General features: G+C 35.9%; 1 protein-coding gene across 1 annotated transcript; it reads left to right on the top strand.

The window, feature by feature from the left end:
- The first annotated feature begins 671 nt into the window (after positions 1 to 671).
- LOC106174279 (cadherin-like and PC-esterase domain-containing protein 1) lies at positions 672 to 19,701 on the top strand. The gene is made up of 23 exons (XM_024074723.2): positions 672 to 1,028; positions 7,857 to 7,958; positions 8,272 to 8,359; positions 8,775 to 8,917; positions 9,249 to 9,333; positions 9,794 to 9,968; positions 10,301 to 10,478; positions 10,786 to 10,973; positions 11,456 to 11,528; positions 12,137 to 12,310; positions 12,498 to 12,602; positions 12,920 to 13,149; positions 13,432 to 13,511; positions 14,073 to 14,102; positions 14,294 to 14,483; positions 14,766 to 14,946; positions 15,311 to 15,434; positions 15,781 to 15,917; positions 16,258 to 16,478; positions 16,830 to 16,931; positions 17,329 to 17,416; positions 17,755 to 17,901; positions 18,263 to 19,701. Exons 1-23 carry the CDS (start codon positions 672 to 674, stop codon positions 18,398 to 18,400), a joined length of 3,336 nt encoding a protein of 1,111 aa, XP_023930491.2. The 3' UTR covers positions 18,401 to 19,701.
- Positions 19,702 to 20,021: the final 320 nt, after the last annotated feature.

Below are 20,021 nucleotides of genomic sequence, written 5' to 3'. Positions count from 1 at the left end.
TGTCACAGGGTGGACTGATGGATCAGGCACACCAACTATGAGCATGAAGTAGCTGTCAACGTTGGTCAGAATTATTTTCTAACAAGAACTACATACTTTATTCTGACACCAGACGGCTGTGTTAATTTAGTTTTGTTAGTCAGAAGAATGGATTGATATTATTTATTGAGGACAAAATGCTGGATGTCACTCCTCGGCTGCTTTATTGTTGAGGTTATGAGGTTTTGCAGAAAGAGTGAAAATAGTCTTTAATGAGGACTGGGTGTTTGATTTGGCTAACTATTTTGTTATCAATGGCTTAGAACATTGTGGAAGATGTTCTTTTACAAGAAGTGCATATTTTAAGTTGGCAAGTCAACATGTAATTGAAAAACCTGCTGCTTATAAGAAGGAATTTATTGGAATACATGGAGAAAAGAACAATGCTTCAATATTAATTTTTCAAGTACATGTTCATATACATGTTCAAATGGACTGTTTTGATTAGTAATTTAGTCTTAGCTTTTTACATTTCCATTGCTGTGCACAGAGCGTTGTTTGATTTAATTAGTGTCTGACAGAAACTGCAAGTATAGTACTTGGCCATCGCAAATATGCTGAAGCAATTCATGGGGGACATTTTCTGAAAGCACACACAAGACACGAGCCAAACTGTCTCCTGTTGTCTCAGCATGTTACGTTGTAGGTGGCGCTTGGGTTCCCAAGCAATGAGGGAGATGTTTGGCGTGATCCTCCTCCTGGCCAGCTTGTCTGTGCTCATCACTTACCAGATCAGCAAAGGACTGCTTCAGAAGACCTCAGATGGGGTACTGGAGCTACAGATACAAGTGGACCAGAGGTTTCATGAGTTAAGACGCGTGCTTCATACGTCACGCCATGGTGAAGGTGGCGGTGCTGGAGCACCTGCTGAGGTGGTGCCCAGAGAAAATGTGACATTTAATTCGGGGACCCTAGGTCGGAGGTTACGGCTGTATCGGCAAGATGGCATCCAAAGGCAGATCACTCCACTGTACAGGAAACTGAAAAAGGTAAATTGATATGAAGTGCTTTGTAAAGAATTTTTTGATGAAATTTAACAAAATATGCCAACTTTCCACCATTCATTCCCTCTCATTTGATATTTAGTGTATTTTGCCTAGTTGCAACTCACTAAGCTTCATAGAAAAAACCCACATTGCTTCAATATTCCTCTGGGTATAAGCGACACCTGAATTTCTAACAGATCTAAATCAGCTGTTATCGCTCTATTGAACTTAGTGACCCTCTGGGGATGGCTGTGAAACTCATCCAAACATCTTGGCCCCTGTTCTTGCCTTGGTAATGGATCTGCTTTGCCCTCCTGTGTTTTGTAAATCAAGGTTTATTTATTCTGCCAGCATCCATTGTCACTTGGGGAACCAGGGTCTGCAGTGGCTGCTTTAGTTATAATTCTGTGCACCAACTTGCTGTAGTGTTGAAATCCTAGAGAGAATATTTTGTGTAGTTTTGTTGGTGTAATGGATTCCAGTTGCTTAGAATACTGTTTTTTATGCAAATTATGTCCAGATACATATAGGCACAATATAAAATACATTATTGTTTGTATTACAATGATGCAAAATAGTTAATTTTATATTTCTGTAATTTTTGAAAATTCAGTGTGTCTTTTAGTCAATCCGACTGCATTCAGCAAGAGTCCCCAGAGGGTTGGTTTGATCTTCTAAGTATGATATAGTCTCATTAGAACACACCCTTAGTCATGCAATTGAGACTTCCTCAGAATGCAGTACTTATGTCTCTCATCACCAATGCTAATTCTTGTTTTTTGACTTGGCTATAAAATACCTTAAACTGTTTTATTATATAAACAGTACTTGGGTGTCCTGTGAGCTGTGTCAAAAGGTTGTAGTAAGATCAGGCAGTGTTTGGATTGGACACTTTGAATTGGGACATTATACGGGGAAATTGTTGTTATTGATTAACATTACACATTCTGAATGACTCAGATTAAAGCGTAATGTAATACAAATAATAGTAATTCATTATCATATAATAAAACTCATGATGAGAGAAATGATACTGAAATTTATATAATGCACAATCAAATTTAAAGACACTTCTAAACCACAATTTAGCCTTCCTTTTGTCTATATACTACATGTACATTGGTTCTGAATGCTAAGATGAATGACTCCTCTTCATAACTGCAGGTCTTATTTAAAAAAAAACTGTTTCATTACTGTTTTTATTTGACTGAGTAATATTTTTACAAATATTTGAATCATTATATGAAATAAATGTACATGCAGAGAGATATTGTTAGCTACTGTGCCATGTACAATGTACCTTTGTGACAGTTTTCAACTTGAAGTGCCTTTCCTTAATGCTTTTCTCAATAGCACAGTAAAGAAAATTAGCTGTTTACACAGTATCATGGTATGGGTTGTAAAAAATGTCCTAGGTCCATTTCATGCTAGATATTAATGGCATGTTTGACAGGGAGAGATCAAGTTTGGTGTAAGGTTAATACATGAGGCAGAAGGGGTCACTGGTCAGTGTTCTCTTTTTACATCCAGGGGGTACAGTGTTTTGTTACACACCAGGTTGAGAGACTGACAAATAGCTAGTAACTGAGATGGACCTCTCTCACTCTCTTTCTCTCTCTCAGCAACACACATGCACACACACACATACTGTACATATGTGTGTGTGGAACTTGCTGGCTGAACAGTTTTAAATCCAATTCTAATGTCTCCCATAGATAAGATACCCATTCTCTTGACGAGATGATCTTGTAGTAGAAGCAGTTCTTGCTGTAGACTCATGTGCAGTTTCTGACTAATTCACTTACCATACAAGACATTTTCCTTATTTCATTGTGCTGAATGGATAATCTAATGAGTGAAAGTTAAAGGTGAGAAAAGTTACTTGTGAACTGAACTGAATTTGGGGTGAGTGAACCAATTGATGAGCATACATTAGGCTACATGCTTAGTAAATCTGAAAGGTTTTGACCAAGAGGTAGCAAAGCAATTCTTGTATGTTATATGTTTGCATATTTTCAACATGACTAATTCTCAACTTAAAACAGAAAAATTTTGAAAAAAAAGCCTCAGTAATTAAAAAAACTGAATCCAATTATTTTCATATTATCACATATTTTTGCAAGGTTGTTTCATCATTTCATACATTCCAATGTCAATAGTTATTTTTTAATGATCAAACAAATGCTCAACTTAAGAGATAACATGATCTGCCAACCATTCAAGGATCTTTGGGTGTTACACCAAATCTTTCATTGATTAGGTAACTGTACAACTTCTTCCACATGTTTCTTACACCCATTGATCAAATTTCTCCTCATGGGAATTGGGAACCATCTGATACCTGAATGAGGTTTCCAGTTTGTCTGGGTTAATTAGAGTAAAGATCATCAATGAAGCACATAATTGCTCTTTAGCACTATTTCAAGGACTTTTCTATCCCAGGGGTCTCTCAGGACATCCTAGTTATGTGTTATCTTCTCCAGTTATTTCTTACTGAGATCTGTGCCTCACACATGGGGCTCTCACCAAGTAACCTTAGCATGTCAGATGAAAGCATTTTCGATTGTAATATTGTATCTTATGAATACTTGTTTTACATTTTATAAGTACTGGGGGAAGGGGGGGGTGAACGAATTACCCTTTTTGCTGGTAAAAAGGTCTGCTCTAGGTAAAATATGAGCGCTTTGAGAACGGATGATCTGTGGACTTACTGTGTTGGCCATATTCAGTTGGCAGATCATCTAGTCTGAATGCACTCTTAGATATAGAATGAAATGAAGAAAATTAAGACTGAATTTCCATCAACTAGAAACTGCTTTGTATGTTTTTCTTCTTGTTTTGTTGTCATTGTGCATTTAAATAAGATTGGACATTGTGTTATCCAATGTTATTGAGTCTGAACCAGCATAAAAAAGTAAATTATTTTTCCAACTGCATCTTGAACTAAACTCTATCTCTATATAATATCACATAACTTAAGTCCCAATATAGATAAAGGTGAGATGGGATGATAAATCCCTGCTCTATTCTTGTTACCTATGAATTAAACACACGTACGTGGGATGTAAATCAAGGTGTGACTATCCCTTTAAGTGCAGTAAAGGTGTATGCAGGTGAGAATGAGACGTGACATTAAATCCCTGTACACACCTGAAAGTGTAGTGATCCTGGGGTGATACACCTGACCTGATCACCAGGATACCTGTGCAGAATAAAGTGAAGATAGGCCCAAATTTCTCTAAGGTTCAGCTGGTGAAGCTAGGCTCACTACACCAGAGGCAGAGAATGCATTACATAATTGGTGTTGACTGGAAATTACAACATTTCTGTTATTACCAAAATACACCATACATACACCATGTATAAAATTGTTGGCAGAATTACAATCAATATTTATAAACCCACTTAAAAATTGTTATTTGAAGGTCTGAGATAAAATCAGAATGGCAAATTTGTATTGTTAACTGGTACACCAGTGCTTTCACAAGACTAGTAGGTTTATTTGTTTAATTCACAGCCCTTTGTCTTTCTTCAACAATGACAAATGCATCAATTGCAATTTTCAAGTGTTTCCAACTCAGAAAAATATTAACAACTGCAATTAATGTTGATGAGGTACTCATTTGTCTCTCAGTCATTACATTACAAAAAGGACGCCAGTTTTAAATTGACCAGCGTCCCACGAGATATCACAGTCTTGATGGATAATGATGAGTTAGTAATTGCCTAAGGACACCATTCCTCTAGTTTTTCCCCTACGTGTAATTGTTGATTGATAAGGGCAGTAGGAAAACTGGTCACTAGTTGCAGAACATCCAGTGAGGGGTCACTGCACTAGGGTATTGGTTGACCTCAGCTGTCCTAGCTAGCTCTTATTTGGTAAGTGACCTTTTCCAAAACATCCCAGTTCTCCATATTGTTGGAATTTCAGCTTATGTCTATTGCATGCAGGGTGATAAAACCATCACAGTTCAACCCCATTCAGTCTATTGCCTTCAACTCAGTTTATTCAAGATTCTTTTTGAAAGAAATTATGACTTTTGCTGGTGTACTTTGATTAACAAGCATTCACTTATATGGAAGGTACTGATGCAGAGATCTGTATACAGACCAGCCATATCAAATTGTGTCATATACATTGTGTACTATGAATGTGTAAGTAAAATTAAATGGCCTAAAATGAATTTGGTTCTCATCCAGTCTTAGATTAAAACCACCCAATATAAAGATGGATTCACTTTCCCTTCATTAATTCAAACACAGGGCCAAGAATGTTCTTCATCTTCTGTTCCCTGAAACAGAAAAGATAGTAGGTGATTAGACTGGGCTCATGGTCTTTATCATGCTAGCTGAAAAAAACACCTGGAAATAAAAAAGAGCAGATGGTGTTCTTCATTCAGTAATCTGTAAGAGTGACCACACCTTTAATGGCAAGCCTCCTTCACAAATTGAAGGTACCCCTCCTAAAATGTGATATTTACAACTGCTCTCTGCCATACAGTTCTTCATTCATTGAAATGAAAAGATATATGCCATTTATTTCATGCATGTTTTTATACACTTTTGAATAAACACTTTTATTTATATTCACTATTTTGCACTGCTTGATCAAAAGCTAGCATGTTCTCTTTAATTGTCAGGATTTAGTTTTTCTTTGAAATTAAAAAAAAAACAAAAACAAAGTTGAAGATGTCCACACCGTACGAGTTACATTAAAGCATCAGTATCAAAAGTCCAGGAATTGACTGCAATTTTGCCGCAAAATAAAATTGTTTAAAGAATATCAAAAGAGAAATCCGGAAGAGCAATTTCCAGATGACTGACTTTACACACCTTTGATTTCTGACTGAAGGTCAGGGGTCCTTAAGCCATTCTATTTTAATGATGTGATGATCCCTGTCATCTGTTTCTCATCCTCTAGAACCCCTCCTCTTTTGCTTGGATCTGTTCAGTAATGAGTTGTTTACAACATAACCATAAAAATGTTTAGTGAAACAGAACTAGGATACTTATTTATGTGGACTACTACTTGTCTGTTATCTTCAGCTAATGTACACCAGAATTTAAACTAAAACACTATAAGTACTTTTGTTTTAAAATATAATTTTTTGAAGGGGTGTATATGGGGCCCAGCCTTATGCTCTTTTTAAAAAAAAGACAACACCCACCACCCCACCCCCCTGATTTACCCCTGAAAAAGCTCATTTTATCTCAGGGGTAGGCTTTTGGGAGAAGTTGTAAAGGGAAGAAAAAAAACTTTATTGATATAAAGTATAGTGTACATGGTATTATCAAGCTACATATAATTATAAAATTACAATTACACAAATAAGTAGATAAATAAATAAAAACATGGTACATTTTGATATGCACAGTAATATAAACATTGTAAAGGGACTACACAATTGACATGTTAGGAGATAGGGATGTTTGTAATTTAAGTCCTCTGATTCAGAAGGGGATGGTGTGGCAGTATTCGACAGGAATTGGTTAATTAAGTTGTCACTTTTGCAGGAAACACATTGTGGTGGGGTTTAGTGAACAGAGAAGTCAAGTTACTTATTACGAGATATTTGAGGTTAACCAACTGTTGGTTGTTGTAATCTTTTTTCCTCGTTTTGTTTGTTTTCTTACATGAGTGGTGCACTTAAAGCAAATTTAATTAATTTTTATGGAGACAAATTGGCTTAAATTGTCATGTCAGTGCAGTGCAGTGTAGCTGTTGAGCAGTTGGATGGGAGGAGATGGTCACACTTTTGTTAACTCCTCACACTTCAGTTTTCCTAGTTTTTGAGAATAGATTAAAAACATAAAACAGACAAAATTTTGTTTCAATTGAGGAAATAAAGCAGATATTTGTTATGTAAAAAAATAAGAAAAGTGCATAAACTTGCATGAAATACAAGGTTCAGCCTGAATTTTTGGAAAAATTGTGTACCACAGTAAATCATCTGTTTTCCACTTTTTTTCAATTTGACCTTCTGGAAAAGTAATTCTGCATTATACGCAAGCATGATATATTGGTATAAAATGCTCTTAAAACTATGCTAACCTTTTTAAAAGAGCAATGAAGAAATCACTCAGAAAAAAACTAAAACACTGCAGTATTTGACATGTGAAAAAAGGATTAAACGAAGAAATCTGCTGCGGAAGTTTCTCCACTGTAGATATGTGTTGCACAGCCGCTGGGTTGAATTGGGTTTTATTAGGTTCTATTGCTAACACATGGAAATCTGTCGTGTTTTTACTACAGAAGGTAGTTGGTTTGATGTGTGGCTCACTGTAGAGGTTAATGATGTCTGTTAAGGGGCCACTGGCACAATTATGTGGTTACAGGCGTGTTCCCAAGTAGTTTAGGCCACACCAAGTAGTGTTGAAACTGAAATATCTGGATATTAATTACATGAAGTAAACTATTCAATCACAAATAAATGATTGGGCCTATGGATATGTGTAATGGATGGTGTGGAAATTTTAGTTTGAATGGTGCAAATTAAAGTAACTACTGGACTAAAAAATAAGATATTTCTTTTGTTTTATAAGGCAAGAGCAATATATTTCTTTCAATTTCAGCCTTTCAATTGCAGTTTTAGTTTTTTATGAAACAAACCCTTGGGCTCTGTGCCACAAAAGAATTAAAGTTGAAAGTTTGTGTTGAATTTAAGACCAAAAATAAGATTGAAAATTGACACAGGCTAAACCAGAAGTAGTCTTCTTAAATTCATGAGTATTTTGCCCCTTATCAATATAAATTTGAAATGGCAATGGTATTTTTGAGCAATGGTGACCTGTAGTTGGTTTTTAAAATTGACCTCACATTTTTTTCTTCAGTTAGAAGATGTGTACCTAGATCGTCTGGGCAGGAGAGAGAAGGTGGCTCTGGTCAGAGGTAGCAGTGTGGCCGTGCTCAGAGACCTACCCCTGTATGAACAGGTATGTCATGTTGTGGAAAACAGTCCATTGTGTGCTTAACACAGTTGAGTATTATTGCACCCAAAATGTCTATTTTATCTATTTATTTTTTGAATTTATTAAACCTAATATTAAACTTTATTTTTGTGGGTAAAAACATAATGGCAAAGGCTATTTTCCCCATGGCCCTCTATTGGAGAATTTCTGTGGCACTTAATTTTAAAACAATGTAATTTTGGGTTATTAATACTGCACACGCCAAAAGGATCAAGAAACTGGATTAATATTATATTTATTGACAGTTAAAGGTGGTTTCTGTTTTACAATATTATAGGTACTGAGGGGACATGGGTTCAGCGTGAGGAAACCAGTATGGTATGAGAGACAACAGGGGGAGAAGGTGCAGGAAGGCCATGGAGGGAGTAAGATAGATTTGAGAAATAGTAGCAAATTTTAAGTAACTTAAACTGACTCTGACATGAACCCAGCTTGTTGAGGTATTTCTTTTCAAAATATTGTTTGGAAATAGTCTTTTGTTTTAATATACTTAGTTATAATGGCACAAGCACTATATTCAAATCCGTAAAATAAGACAATGAAAAATTCTCCATACCTTTAAAATTAGTAAATGGTTAACATCTTTATGTCATTAAAATGCATTGGTTTTTATAGTATTCAAACAATAGGAGAAATTATAATTTTGACAGCAAAACACCAGTCTGCTGCAGTTCATACTTACCAACTGAAAATATGACATCAAATGTGTTATCAAATGTGTACTTACAAGAAGTCTAAGTTTGAATCGTTGAAATATTTGTGATATATTTTTATTTTCAGAAGAGGAGGATGGTGGTAGTGCCACTGTAGGGATGGGCGTCAAAGATGACTGGCTGGTGTTACTGTGCCTTTCCTTCACTGATGGTGATAATGGCTACTGTCTGAGACGAGAAGAATATAGAAAATTATACAACTATCAAAAGGTATGTGTGATTTTATTAATCATAAGTTGTAGGGTACAGGCAATCTGTAATTGTATTTAAACATTCGACTGCACCCCTTATACATGGGTGTTGCTTTTTCCTCATCAGTCATTGCCATCTGGAAATGCCTGTACCTGCCTAAGCATTATGCTATATGTCTGATAGGTTAATAACTTGAAATTTATTACCATTTCACCAACACAATACACTCGCTCACAGTGCCCTAATTGTTTCAGTGTTTTACAACATTACGCTAATCAATATCTGTAGCTAGGGTAAAATGAAAAAATACTGCTGAAGTGTAATTTTGTTATTAACAAATGTTTTCTAGGTGAACAGAATTCCAGGAGTCCGAGGCACTTTGTGGAGGAAGGATGCCTTGTGTAACACAATGAATGCAGTGTCTAACATTCCAGGTAAAAACATTAAACAAGGATGTCATCGGATCTGTAATAATTCTAAAAATGAATAAATAAATGAATAATTTTGTAGAAATACAAAGTAACATAAAGTATATGAAGAAATATCCATCCCTTCCATATTCTGAAATTGTGTAAAGAAATGTTTGACTCATTTAAATAAAAAGGCCCAATATTGTCTTTGCTGGAGAAAAGATGGCTTTTGTTTATAGAATGACTATAGAATCACAAGACAATGTTATTGTTTCAGAAAGGAATGTTTTAGTTTTAAGAACATTTGTACCAACATGTGAATATCCTGATCACATGTAGCAGGCATGTTTAAGTGTTGTAAATCATTCATTTCCAAATAACCTTATTCTCCCACAAGACTTAATTCCAAATACTTCTCAGATATGTAGAAAAACTTTTGTCAATAGTTTGGTGGTGTTTTATTGTCCAATATTTCTCCTTTCAGATTTAAAGACCACCCAGCTCTATCTCCCCTGCTATGTAATGCCAGCCCAGTATTCCCAGTATATACAAGATATAGTCAAGTCTACAGAGCCAGATGTCAGGTGGATATACAAGCCTAATACCCCAGGGGGAGGGGTGGAGGTGGTGAGCACAGAGAACAAAGTGGATTTGTTGAGGTATGATGATTGCCGTGTGTGTGTGTGTGTGTGTGTGTGTGTGTGTGTGTGTGTGTGTGTGTGAGTGGAGGACTGAATACATGGAAGAATTGCTAGGAACACAGGCAACTAGTTTTATTATATGATTTGTTTATAATATCTTACACTACAAAAAGAGCATACTAATAATATTCATTTGCAAGTTAGACATTGTAATAGCTATGGAATAGAATAACTTCTGAATATAAAAATAAGAATATTGTTCATCCTATTTCTACAAAAGGTGGTGGTTTTATGGTGACTACTGCACATCCAGTATATCTTATTTTTTTTTTTTTTTTTCTTAATTTCAGGTTTAAGACCACAGAGGGTGTACTACAGCGTCTCTTTGAGAACCCTCTCCTGTTGTTTGGCTCCCCGTTCAATGTGCGGGTTTATGTGGCTGTTACGTCTGTTGCACCACTCAGGGCATATGTGTATTCTGAGGGTCTTGTACAGTACAGGCAGGATGCTAAAAATAACTTCAAAAAAGTAAGAAGCTAAAATCATGACAAAATGTTATTTTGTATTCATGATATTTTTAATGATTAAATATTTGACTCATATATTTCATATTTGTAATAAGTTCAGTATATTACTAAAATCAAAAAAGTGTGTACTGATTTTTAAGCCAGAGTATATTATCTGCCAGTAGCTCCCCTAGTGACAATTTTATTAACCATACCAAATCCCTCTTTTAAACTCATCAATCTTTTAATTAATTTTGGCAGAATTTTTAATACCTATCAGATATTATTTTCAGATATTTCAGTTAATGTAATTTTTATGTATGATCTAGGTGCCAAATCGATCTTGGTTTCTTAGCCAACTCCGTCATTATTTAACCCACAACTTTGGGAAAGAGGCTGCAACAGTTGCATTCCACAACATGGAGAGTGTTGTGCTGCAGACGTTGTTACTGGCAGAGTCCACGCTGGTGGCACACTTCTCTGGATTCTCCCAGGATTCCCACTCGCGTCCATACAGGTGGGGTCAGCGGATGAGTAATATCCATTGTTCTTCGTATTAATTGGTCTTTTTAAAGCTATGTCCATCCCCTTTTTCTTATACACAATCAGTATCACTCAATTTTGTTTCCAAATTTAGACCTATGTGTTATGTTAAATAAAAGTGCAAAATTTTAAGAAATTATTTTGAAAAGAAAAAGAAAGGAATGGTTCTTCACCAGATGTGTGGTATTTAGGGTGATTTCCATTAATGCCATTCACCCAATGATACTATTCCTCCCAGCTGGGATGGAAGACTGCAAATTAAAACAAAATATCAAGATGATTGGGAAAATAAATCAAACTTACACACTACACCCCTTACATACCTTTAACATATCCTGTTACATACAAAATGTCTTTAAATAGCTCTTACTATAAATATTATAAAATGTAAAAGCGGTGTTGTTGAGATTTTTTGAGTGGCAGGCGTCAGGATTGCGTAATTCACTTATCTTCCAGGTGCCAGAACTGCTATCAGCTATTAGCATTTGATGTGATATTCAACTCCACATTCTACCCTGCTGTAGTAGAGGTAAAGTTGCAAGGCTTGTACCATGTTAAGGCTTCTAGGGATCAATTGAATATCCATGGTTTTAGCATGGTCCTTTGGTTAACATGACTTCATATTTGTAATTTGGGAAGTGTACATTTTATTTTGACCTAGATCAAGGTAAAACCTGGGTAAAGAAAACATAAGCTTAATGATATAAATGCATCAAAATGGAAAAATACTGCACACCTGCATAACTTCTAGATAAGAATCATTTGTCACAGCATGCCTTATCATTTATTTACTGTAACCAAGTAGGCACATTTAACAGGTTTTAATCTTTAGGGGTGAGTTTACAATGATACTATCGTTCAACTAACTCATCTTGGACTTCTGGTGGATGCAATCAGATTAAAGATTAGCACACCTCCTCTTGGTATTAAATAGAATTTTTAAAAAAGCTGGGGATTACATGAGTACATTGCAAACAAAAAGAGGTGTGATAATCTGATTGCACTCAGCAAGAGTCCCCATGAAGTTCAAACTACCTAGTACCAGAGTTTCGTTGTGAATGCACTATTATATATATATATATATATATATATATATATATATATATATATATATATATATATATATTGTCCACACAGGTAAATGGTCAACCAGACATGCAGGAGGGACATGAAGGTGGAAACAACTGGGCAAGCAATGTGGTCAAGCGAGGGGCAGCTGATGAATTGCTATCCATGTTGTTCTCTAGGACCAGTGTAGTGGATGATGTGGTCAGAGCAGTGAAGGAACTGGACAGTAACATTGGAATTGTGGTATGTAAAACCTCTGTTGTATTCTCTGCAAAAAAGGTAACTGAGATGGAGATAGTGGATTGCAAATTAGTAATTTTTAGCATAAAATTATTTTTAGCTTGTATTTTTATGGAAATATACAAAACGTACACATCTATGCCTGTAGAGAATAAAATTATGGCACTTATAATTTAATGTTGTCTTTCAGGATGTAAGTTGTCAGTCGTGGCACAAGTTCTGTCTCACTGAGCAGGACCTGATATATATGATGGATACCAGGAGAGAGTACATGAACAAGGGAAACTACCACCAGGTAAAAAACAAACAAGCGTTGGCAAGTGTAGTAGCCCTTTTTTATCTTGCTCCCCAGAAAAAATTTTAAAAAGGGAGAGAGATATAGCTCCCATTCTTTTCCAAAAGGGAGAAAAAACTTAACTGAGATGTACAAGATAACTTAAACTCTCTTGGTGAGTGTATTATACTATTTTATAGTGATAATAAGGTGGCATTGTTTTACTTACATGCTTTACTCTCAGCATAACCTAATTTGTGTGTGTGTGTATGTGTGTATGCATGGGTGTGAGAGTGTCTATTATAGTTAGATACACTATCATAATTGGTAAATTCCAGCTGTACCCATCACCTTCAGCAGATGTTTACATGCCCCTACTCCACAGCATCCAGAAGAATTCATTTGGTTCCAGACTGAGGACAGCATACCCTGGACTATCCGAGAATGCCCTAGAAAGAGTCCACCGCCACCCCACTGCTGAGCTCCATGATGTGATCATGAGGATGGAGCATTTCTACCACAATCCTGAGAGTCTAGAAGACAGCTATGATGATCTGAATGTCCCAGTGTGAGGTTTACATGTTTTAACAGACATGATCAACTTTTTATGCACATATGCATTTTCTCTCTCCTTCTCTCTCTCTCTCTCTCTCTCTCTCTCACACACACACACACACATACACACACTTACACAGAAACACACACACATGCACAAACACACACACTTGCACAAGCACACACACAGGGCCTTACCTTACCTCTATGCTTATAATAACATTAGTGTATGAGCTGATATATAGGAAGTCAGTTTACAAAATTTATATTACTGTATGTTACATTATTATTTCAGTAAAGATGAAATCAAGCTTACTGCCACAGAAGATATTCAGTTAATTAAGAATGTCTATGTCAAACCTAATGGCAAATTAGGTGGGTAATGAGATATGGCAAAGATATCAGTTTTGGCCAAATTGTATTTTAATTCACAGCAAAGAATTGTGCTGCACCACAGTTTATAGTGGTATACATGCAGTTACTAGTATCTGGCTGTGTGAGTCAAATCAGAATCTTAAATCCAATACATTTCCTTTACCCATATTACAATGTGTCTGAATAAACAACAGTTTACTTCAAGCACCTTAAGTTTTAGAGGACACTGGATGATCACCGCTATATCAGCAGGAAGTTTTCAACATCCTCTGATATCTGACACTCAGGGTGACTAAAGGTCCCATTTAAAACATACTGAAGAAGAGGCCAGTTTAAGAGTGATGTCGCTTATCAATTATCCAATCCCAAACACTGAAACCATTGATCCAATGTTAAGCAGTCGCATTGTATGCATGGTGATAAACTAAGCAGGACTCTTTCTAGTTGAAGTTAGTGCACTTATCGTATGTTTTGAATGATAAGCACATTGTTTAACCAAGGTCTATCAGTTTATGTGTATTAACCCATTCATATTTTATTTATTTATTGTTAATGTTACAGGTATAACTACAGAAGAGGAGTGTAGTGAAGGTTAGTCCTTTTGTATTGTATTTTTGTAAAAGTGTGTTTGGCAGTCCCAGAAAACCAATAATATGTCCAAAACAACAGAGTTAATTCAAATTCAAAAATCAACTGAGTATTCTTAAACCAGGGCATACATTTACAATATACAAAGAAAGTACAGATGCAATAAAATTTTTTCACACAATATTTCTTCCCAGATGAAGAACTTAAGCCATATCTGAGTGCCATTCACACAGACCCTCCAATAAAGCTCCAGCCCAGCTTCTGTGCCACCTCTACAGAGTACCAGGCCACAGTACCATACAATGTCCTCCTGGTGAAGGTCTGGGCCACAGCCAGGAGCTGTGACTGTGAAGTACGCCTCCAAGATACATATGGGCCATCCAGGTAGGAAGTGAGGGTTGATAGCTTAGCTTTTCCTGGCACGAAAAACAAAAGAGAAAAGTTAAGATATATTGAAATATTGAATAATGTATTAAAAATGTCCATGTGAGCAGAGAGGCTAAATGTATGCTTTAAAAAAAGGAATATGTCAACTACATGCCATCAGCAGTTGTACCTATTAGACTTTTTACTTTAAAATGGAATTTAATATACAGATAAAATACAAAAACTTTGAATACTTTATACTTAAAATAAATAATCATTTTTGGCATATATTTTTGTCAGACCCATGAACTATACCCTGGGCATTGGCTCCAATAGAGTAACATTCCATGTGGTGGACATAGGTCACTCAGAACCCTGGGTCATCAACTCCTACACACTGACCATCTACAGGGAGAGCAGGAGTGAGAGAGTTCAGGAGTCCAAGATGGGTGACCAGCAGGCTGCCTGCCAGCTACAGCAGGTATATTATGGGATGTTTAAGGCTCCAGTGGATTCAGCATATCCAAGGGGTTCTTTTCTCTTTATTGGAATATTGCTGCTATTTATTTGTTTTCTTTAATTTGGTTTTTATTAGCCAGTATATATTTTATGTAGTTTCTGTTTTCTTGTATTTGCAAAATTTAGTCTTAGTTACATATAGTAGTAAAAATTTATAATTTTCTCATGCACTACATCACCATCCTTTCATTATTTAGGGTATTATCTATCCTGTGTGGTTTTTATCATCTCTCACTCCTTGTCCATGTTTTTGTTTGTGTGCATGCCTGTATACGTCTTTCCTCACAGTTATGAACCATATTACTTTGAACCTGTGTCTGTTCCAGGACTGTGACCTGCGCCTGGCCCCAGACCAGCCATGTGGTGTACAGACATCCGCCTACACCAGCTGGGACACATTCCAACAACACAGGGCACAACTACCACACTGTCATACTGGAGACAACACAGGTAACTTACTGACACATTCCAGGTAACATAAATAAACACATTGGGTATTAGACCTTCATATCAACTAATTATAAATTAATTTTTTTATTGAAATTATAACACTTTCCTTAATCCCAAAGATAAGCCATATTCAAAAGAGATCCCAGAATTGTGACCCATATAACCCTTTTTGTGTTCCAAGTTTCTAGTTCTTGAGTCAATTTCTCGTAATGAAATTAGAAATTGGTAAATTTCTATTGTGACAGTAAAGAACTTACAAACAGGTGTACAGATCGGTTTTAGTAATATGACAATGTAATAATAATAATAATAATAATACTTGAAAATGTCATGTTGTGTTTCCCAGGTGTGTGGTATATACCATGTGGTCAGTGTAATGATGAGAACAGCTGTGATTGGAGCCAAGCAGTGTGGCAACCTGACACCTGCAGACACCATATCATACCACGTGGGGAGGTTAAGCAGTGTTTAAGTAAAAAGAAGGTATGTTATAGTCAGTTTCTACTGTCATGGGGGAACTACAGCCCAGTTTCACTTTCATGTTCTGCTCACAGTCATAGAGGACTACAAACCCAGTTTCATTTTTCGCTCACGTGCATAGAAGACGACACCACCAGTACCGCTTTCATCTTCCAACTTCACTCTCATTTTCCACTCATGAATGTTCATCGGCAATACAGCTCCAGTTTCTTTATTCACACATCTTCACCAGCTTCACTTTCATTTTTAGCTCACATTCATAGTGGACTACAGCACAAGTTTCACTTTCATTTTCATTCACATTCATAGTTGACTACTGCACCAGTTTCACTTTCACTTTCAGCTCATGTTTATAGGAGACTCCACCAACAGAGGCATGATGCACTACATCATGGAACAGATTAATGGGTCACTGTCAGAGTGGGACAAGACACACAATATTAAAGTTTACAGCAACATTAACAACAACAGTACCATGGTCAGTTTTGCTTACTACCCTCAGTTCTGGCTCCCCACTGCAAGGAGGCCAGTCTTTGAGAAGGCACTGTATCAATTGTTTAAAAGGTAGGGTGTGGCAATCCGTTAATTGTAAACAAGAAGCAATAATCAGAAGTGGTGTAATGAGTTTTTAAAATATGGAAATCCTAATCCTCATAAGCTATAAAATATGTTTTGTCTCTTGAGATATTGTTAACTTTTTTATCATTAAAATACAGAACATTAAAAATTATTAAATATTGTGTTGAGATATCAGTGCAATGGCACAAGAGGATATATTTTGAATTTTACTCTTTGACTCCTACAAGATTATTATCTTGTTTTGATTTTTCCAAGAAACAGAGGTTTCTAAATGTGACAATTGTCTCAACACAAATGGAATTTATACTGATTTTAATAAGATGTCTTGTGTTCCAGATCAGAAGCCATTGATAACAGCAGCTCTACAGTGCTGGTAGTAGGCGGAGTGCAGTGGTTGGGAGCTCACCACCTCAGTGTTTTAAAAAACTTTTTGGACAGGTAAGTTCATTTTCAGATTGAAGATATTGGGTATTTATATACCAAAAGAATTTAATTTTTTTCAAGAAATTTCAACAAATTTTCCCCCCAGTCACTTAGTAACTGGTGTAACATATCTGAATCCACTGACAAAAAAAAAACATTCCATAAATATTTTTAGTTACTTGTTTTTGATTCTCTCTCATAATAATAAGAAAAGAAAAGTGAATTTCACTCATGAAGGTAAAAATTCCATACCAAACAAATTTTAGCAATGGTTTTGGATATAAGTGTCTTGCTGATGAAGGTTAATTGCAGAAAATTGCAGAATTTTTTATCTCCTATATAAATGTCTAAAGTGCATTGTGCCCCTTAGACTGTTTAAAGCATGTAATATATTGATTGTTTGTAACTTCAGGGAGGGATGGACTGGTATCCAGGTCATTATCAAGGGCCTTGGTTCTGGTTTCCACCTCAAGGTAGAGGGACTGATGTGTCTGTCACTGGTATGTGATACATGTAACTATTACTTCTGTTTCTGCACATACTAGATATGCCATGTGATAGGCTTTCGGTATTTCACTAATTAAGTATGTGAGATTTTTTTCATGCATGTCTTTTTCTCCACAAAATAACAACATAAACCTTGTTATCACTTTAAGTAGAGCAATCAGTACAATTTTGACTATAATTTAATTTTTTTCTGTTGTTGAAAAAATAACTTCACATTTTGTTTTCCTATCCTATAACATGATGCGAAGCATTTTAGCATACTTCTTGCAGTTTTTTTTTTTTTTTTTTTTTTTTATAAATAAAAAACAATTCATCACTCTCATCACTCCAGGAAGAGCAGAGGAAGCAGGTAAAACACAACGAAGAACTAATGGAGTCAGCCAAGTCTCTTGGTTATGATGTGGTGGATACTTTTGCTATGACAGTTTCAAGATTCAAAGAATTTCTCCAGGGGAGGTGTGCCTGTCACTTTCATAGGGTAAGCATTGAATATTTATGATGTTATACAGGATATAGTTCAATTTGAATGATTTAATAAAGATCAGTTTGTATTTAGTAGAATATGCCTGGCAGTTACTTTGGTTTCTGCAATGTTTTGTGGCTAAATATTTAATTATTATGTTATGTGGAAATATTTTTAAACTACCTCCTTACACACACACACACACACACACACACACACACACACACCTCATTACCAAAATGATACTAATCTTTCTCACCATTTACTATGTTTTCAGGTAGCAGAAATCGAAGGTGGGGGGGGGGTGTCAGGACCCCCCTGACACCCCCCTAAATCCGCCACTGCTAATCTTTTTCACAATTTACTATTTTTCCAGGTAACAGAAATCAGGGACAGAAGAAAACGGCAAACAGGCCAGGGTATATCATCCCCCATTCGATACCACGTGGAGGGTGAAATAAATACTGCATATTCAGAAATACTAATCAACAGAATGTGTGACAAGAGGAGGTAGCATAGGACTGTCCTGCACTGAGGGCAGGTTCACAGCAATTACTAGAAGGAAATTTGTTTGAAGGATATGATGGATGATAGAATATTCCAGACAGAGCAGAAAGCGCACAGTAATGGCGGTTGACTTGTTGTAGGATATATCTAATATACAATCCAATAACAGCTGTGATCTTTCATCAGTGTTTCCAGTTATCTTAGAAAATGAGCCATTTTACATATATGGTAAAAAATAGTTTATCTATGATGTCAGCCATTTCTTACCTTTCATAAAAGAGGTGGAATAGTCTGTTTTAGAGAAGCTGTCTTAACTGAGACAAAAGTAGACTAAGTTTTCAGTCTTAAAAATACCAAATTTCAAATTGGGTATCGGAGTAATTTTGTGATAGTCACATCCTCAGCACATTTACAAAAACTTTCATTTCTAGGTTATTTGTTAGGGTTGGGCCATGTGGTGCTATTCATGCAATTAGATTTTGGGTCAAAAGACAGCAGAGATGATTCCATAAGTGACAATATCGTGGCTGCAATTTGTACGCATTTTGTTATCAATATGCATATTTTGAAATATTGCACGCCTTCATTTTCAGGCATCATTATTCTGTGATTGCATGTACCGGTAAGTTTATTAGCTCTGTTTCTTAGGGACAATGGTCATTTATCACATAATATGTAGATGGATTTTCCCCAAAAAACAATTTCTTATTACAGATGTGCAGTATTACTGTTGAAAAATGTTTCAGTAATAATTGTAACTGTTTGCATGGGCAGCTTAATTGCCACAATTGCAGATAAATGTTTTCCTTTCTTTAGTGATTCATGTGTATGTTTCACTGGTGCTAAACAGTTTGTTCTAGTTTTATTAACAGGTGCTATAACTGGTTTGGGTGACCAGTGCTTACAATTACCAGTAATTATAAGGTCAGTTTTAATCTGATCTGTGCAAGCGAAAATTTATGTAGAACAGAAATTAATGCTTTTAAGATTTTACAAGAAGAGATAAGAGTGTGTAAATATTGCAATATCTGTTTTTAAGGACTTAGTTTGCAATGAGGTGTCAAATTTAGAAGTGGTGAAAGATTAAAAAAAAAAAGAAATCTGTTCAAATCTGTGATGATAAAAGATATATTTTTGTACAGAATCCAGTGTACATTATATTGTTATCAGTCTCTATGTTTGCACTTTATTGTTGCCCTATTTTATACATATTTAAACTTGTAAATTTCTAGGGACAGGAATTGATCAATACTTATTGGTGTGAGCACATTCTGTTACTTTACAGCTGAATAAACCCTTTATTCCTGAGTTCTTTTTTTAATATAAATATATCTTTAAGTCTCATGAAATTGACATATAGGTGCACAATGGAATCCACTCCCTGGTCACAGGGGCTTTTAAAGGCAAAATTTGTAAAATTTGAAATTGCCGTTAGGCCTAAAGTATAAGCTATATGGCTAAGGGCCTTATGGCCAATGATACTGAGCTAAATCCCCAGATATTGACCTACTTTTGTGCAAGAAGGTCAACGTCGCCAATGGCCAAACCGGCTCAAAACGGGTTTGTTTCCGAGATCTCAAAAACCATAAGGCCCAGAGCCCTGATCTTAGTAGCAAATGATGCCCTAT

The sequence above is a fragment of the Lingula anatina genome, chromosome 6 (assembly GCF_051362555.1).
Source record: "Lingula anatina isolate TDL-2025a chromosome 6, LinAna3.0, whole genome shotgun sequence".
Lineage (NCBI taxonomy): Eukaryota > Metazoa > Brachiopoda > Lingulata > Lingulida > Lingulidae > Lingula > Lingula anatina.
This window is presented reverse-complemented; position numbering and strand designations above follow the sequence as displayed.

What these genes read in the sequence shown, in the direction of transcription:
- LOC106174279 (XM_024074723.2), top strand. Translation starts at nt 672, where the DNA reads ATGTTACGTTGTAGGTGGCGCTTGGGTTCCCAAGCAATGAGGGAGATG. An exon ending in ACCTACCCCTGTATGAACAG is followed by an intron (nt 7,959 to 8,271) that starts GTATGTCATGTT and finishes ACAATATTATAG; the next exon opens with GTACTGAGGGGACATGGGTT. An exon ending in CTGCCTGCCAGCTACAGCAG is followed by an intron (nt 14,947 to 15,310) that starts GTATATTATGGG and finishes TGTCTGTTCCAG; the next exon opens with GACTGTGACCTGCGCCTGGC.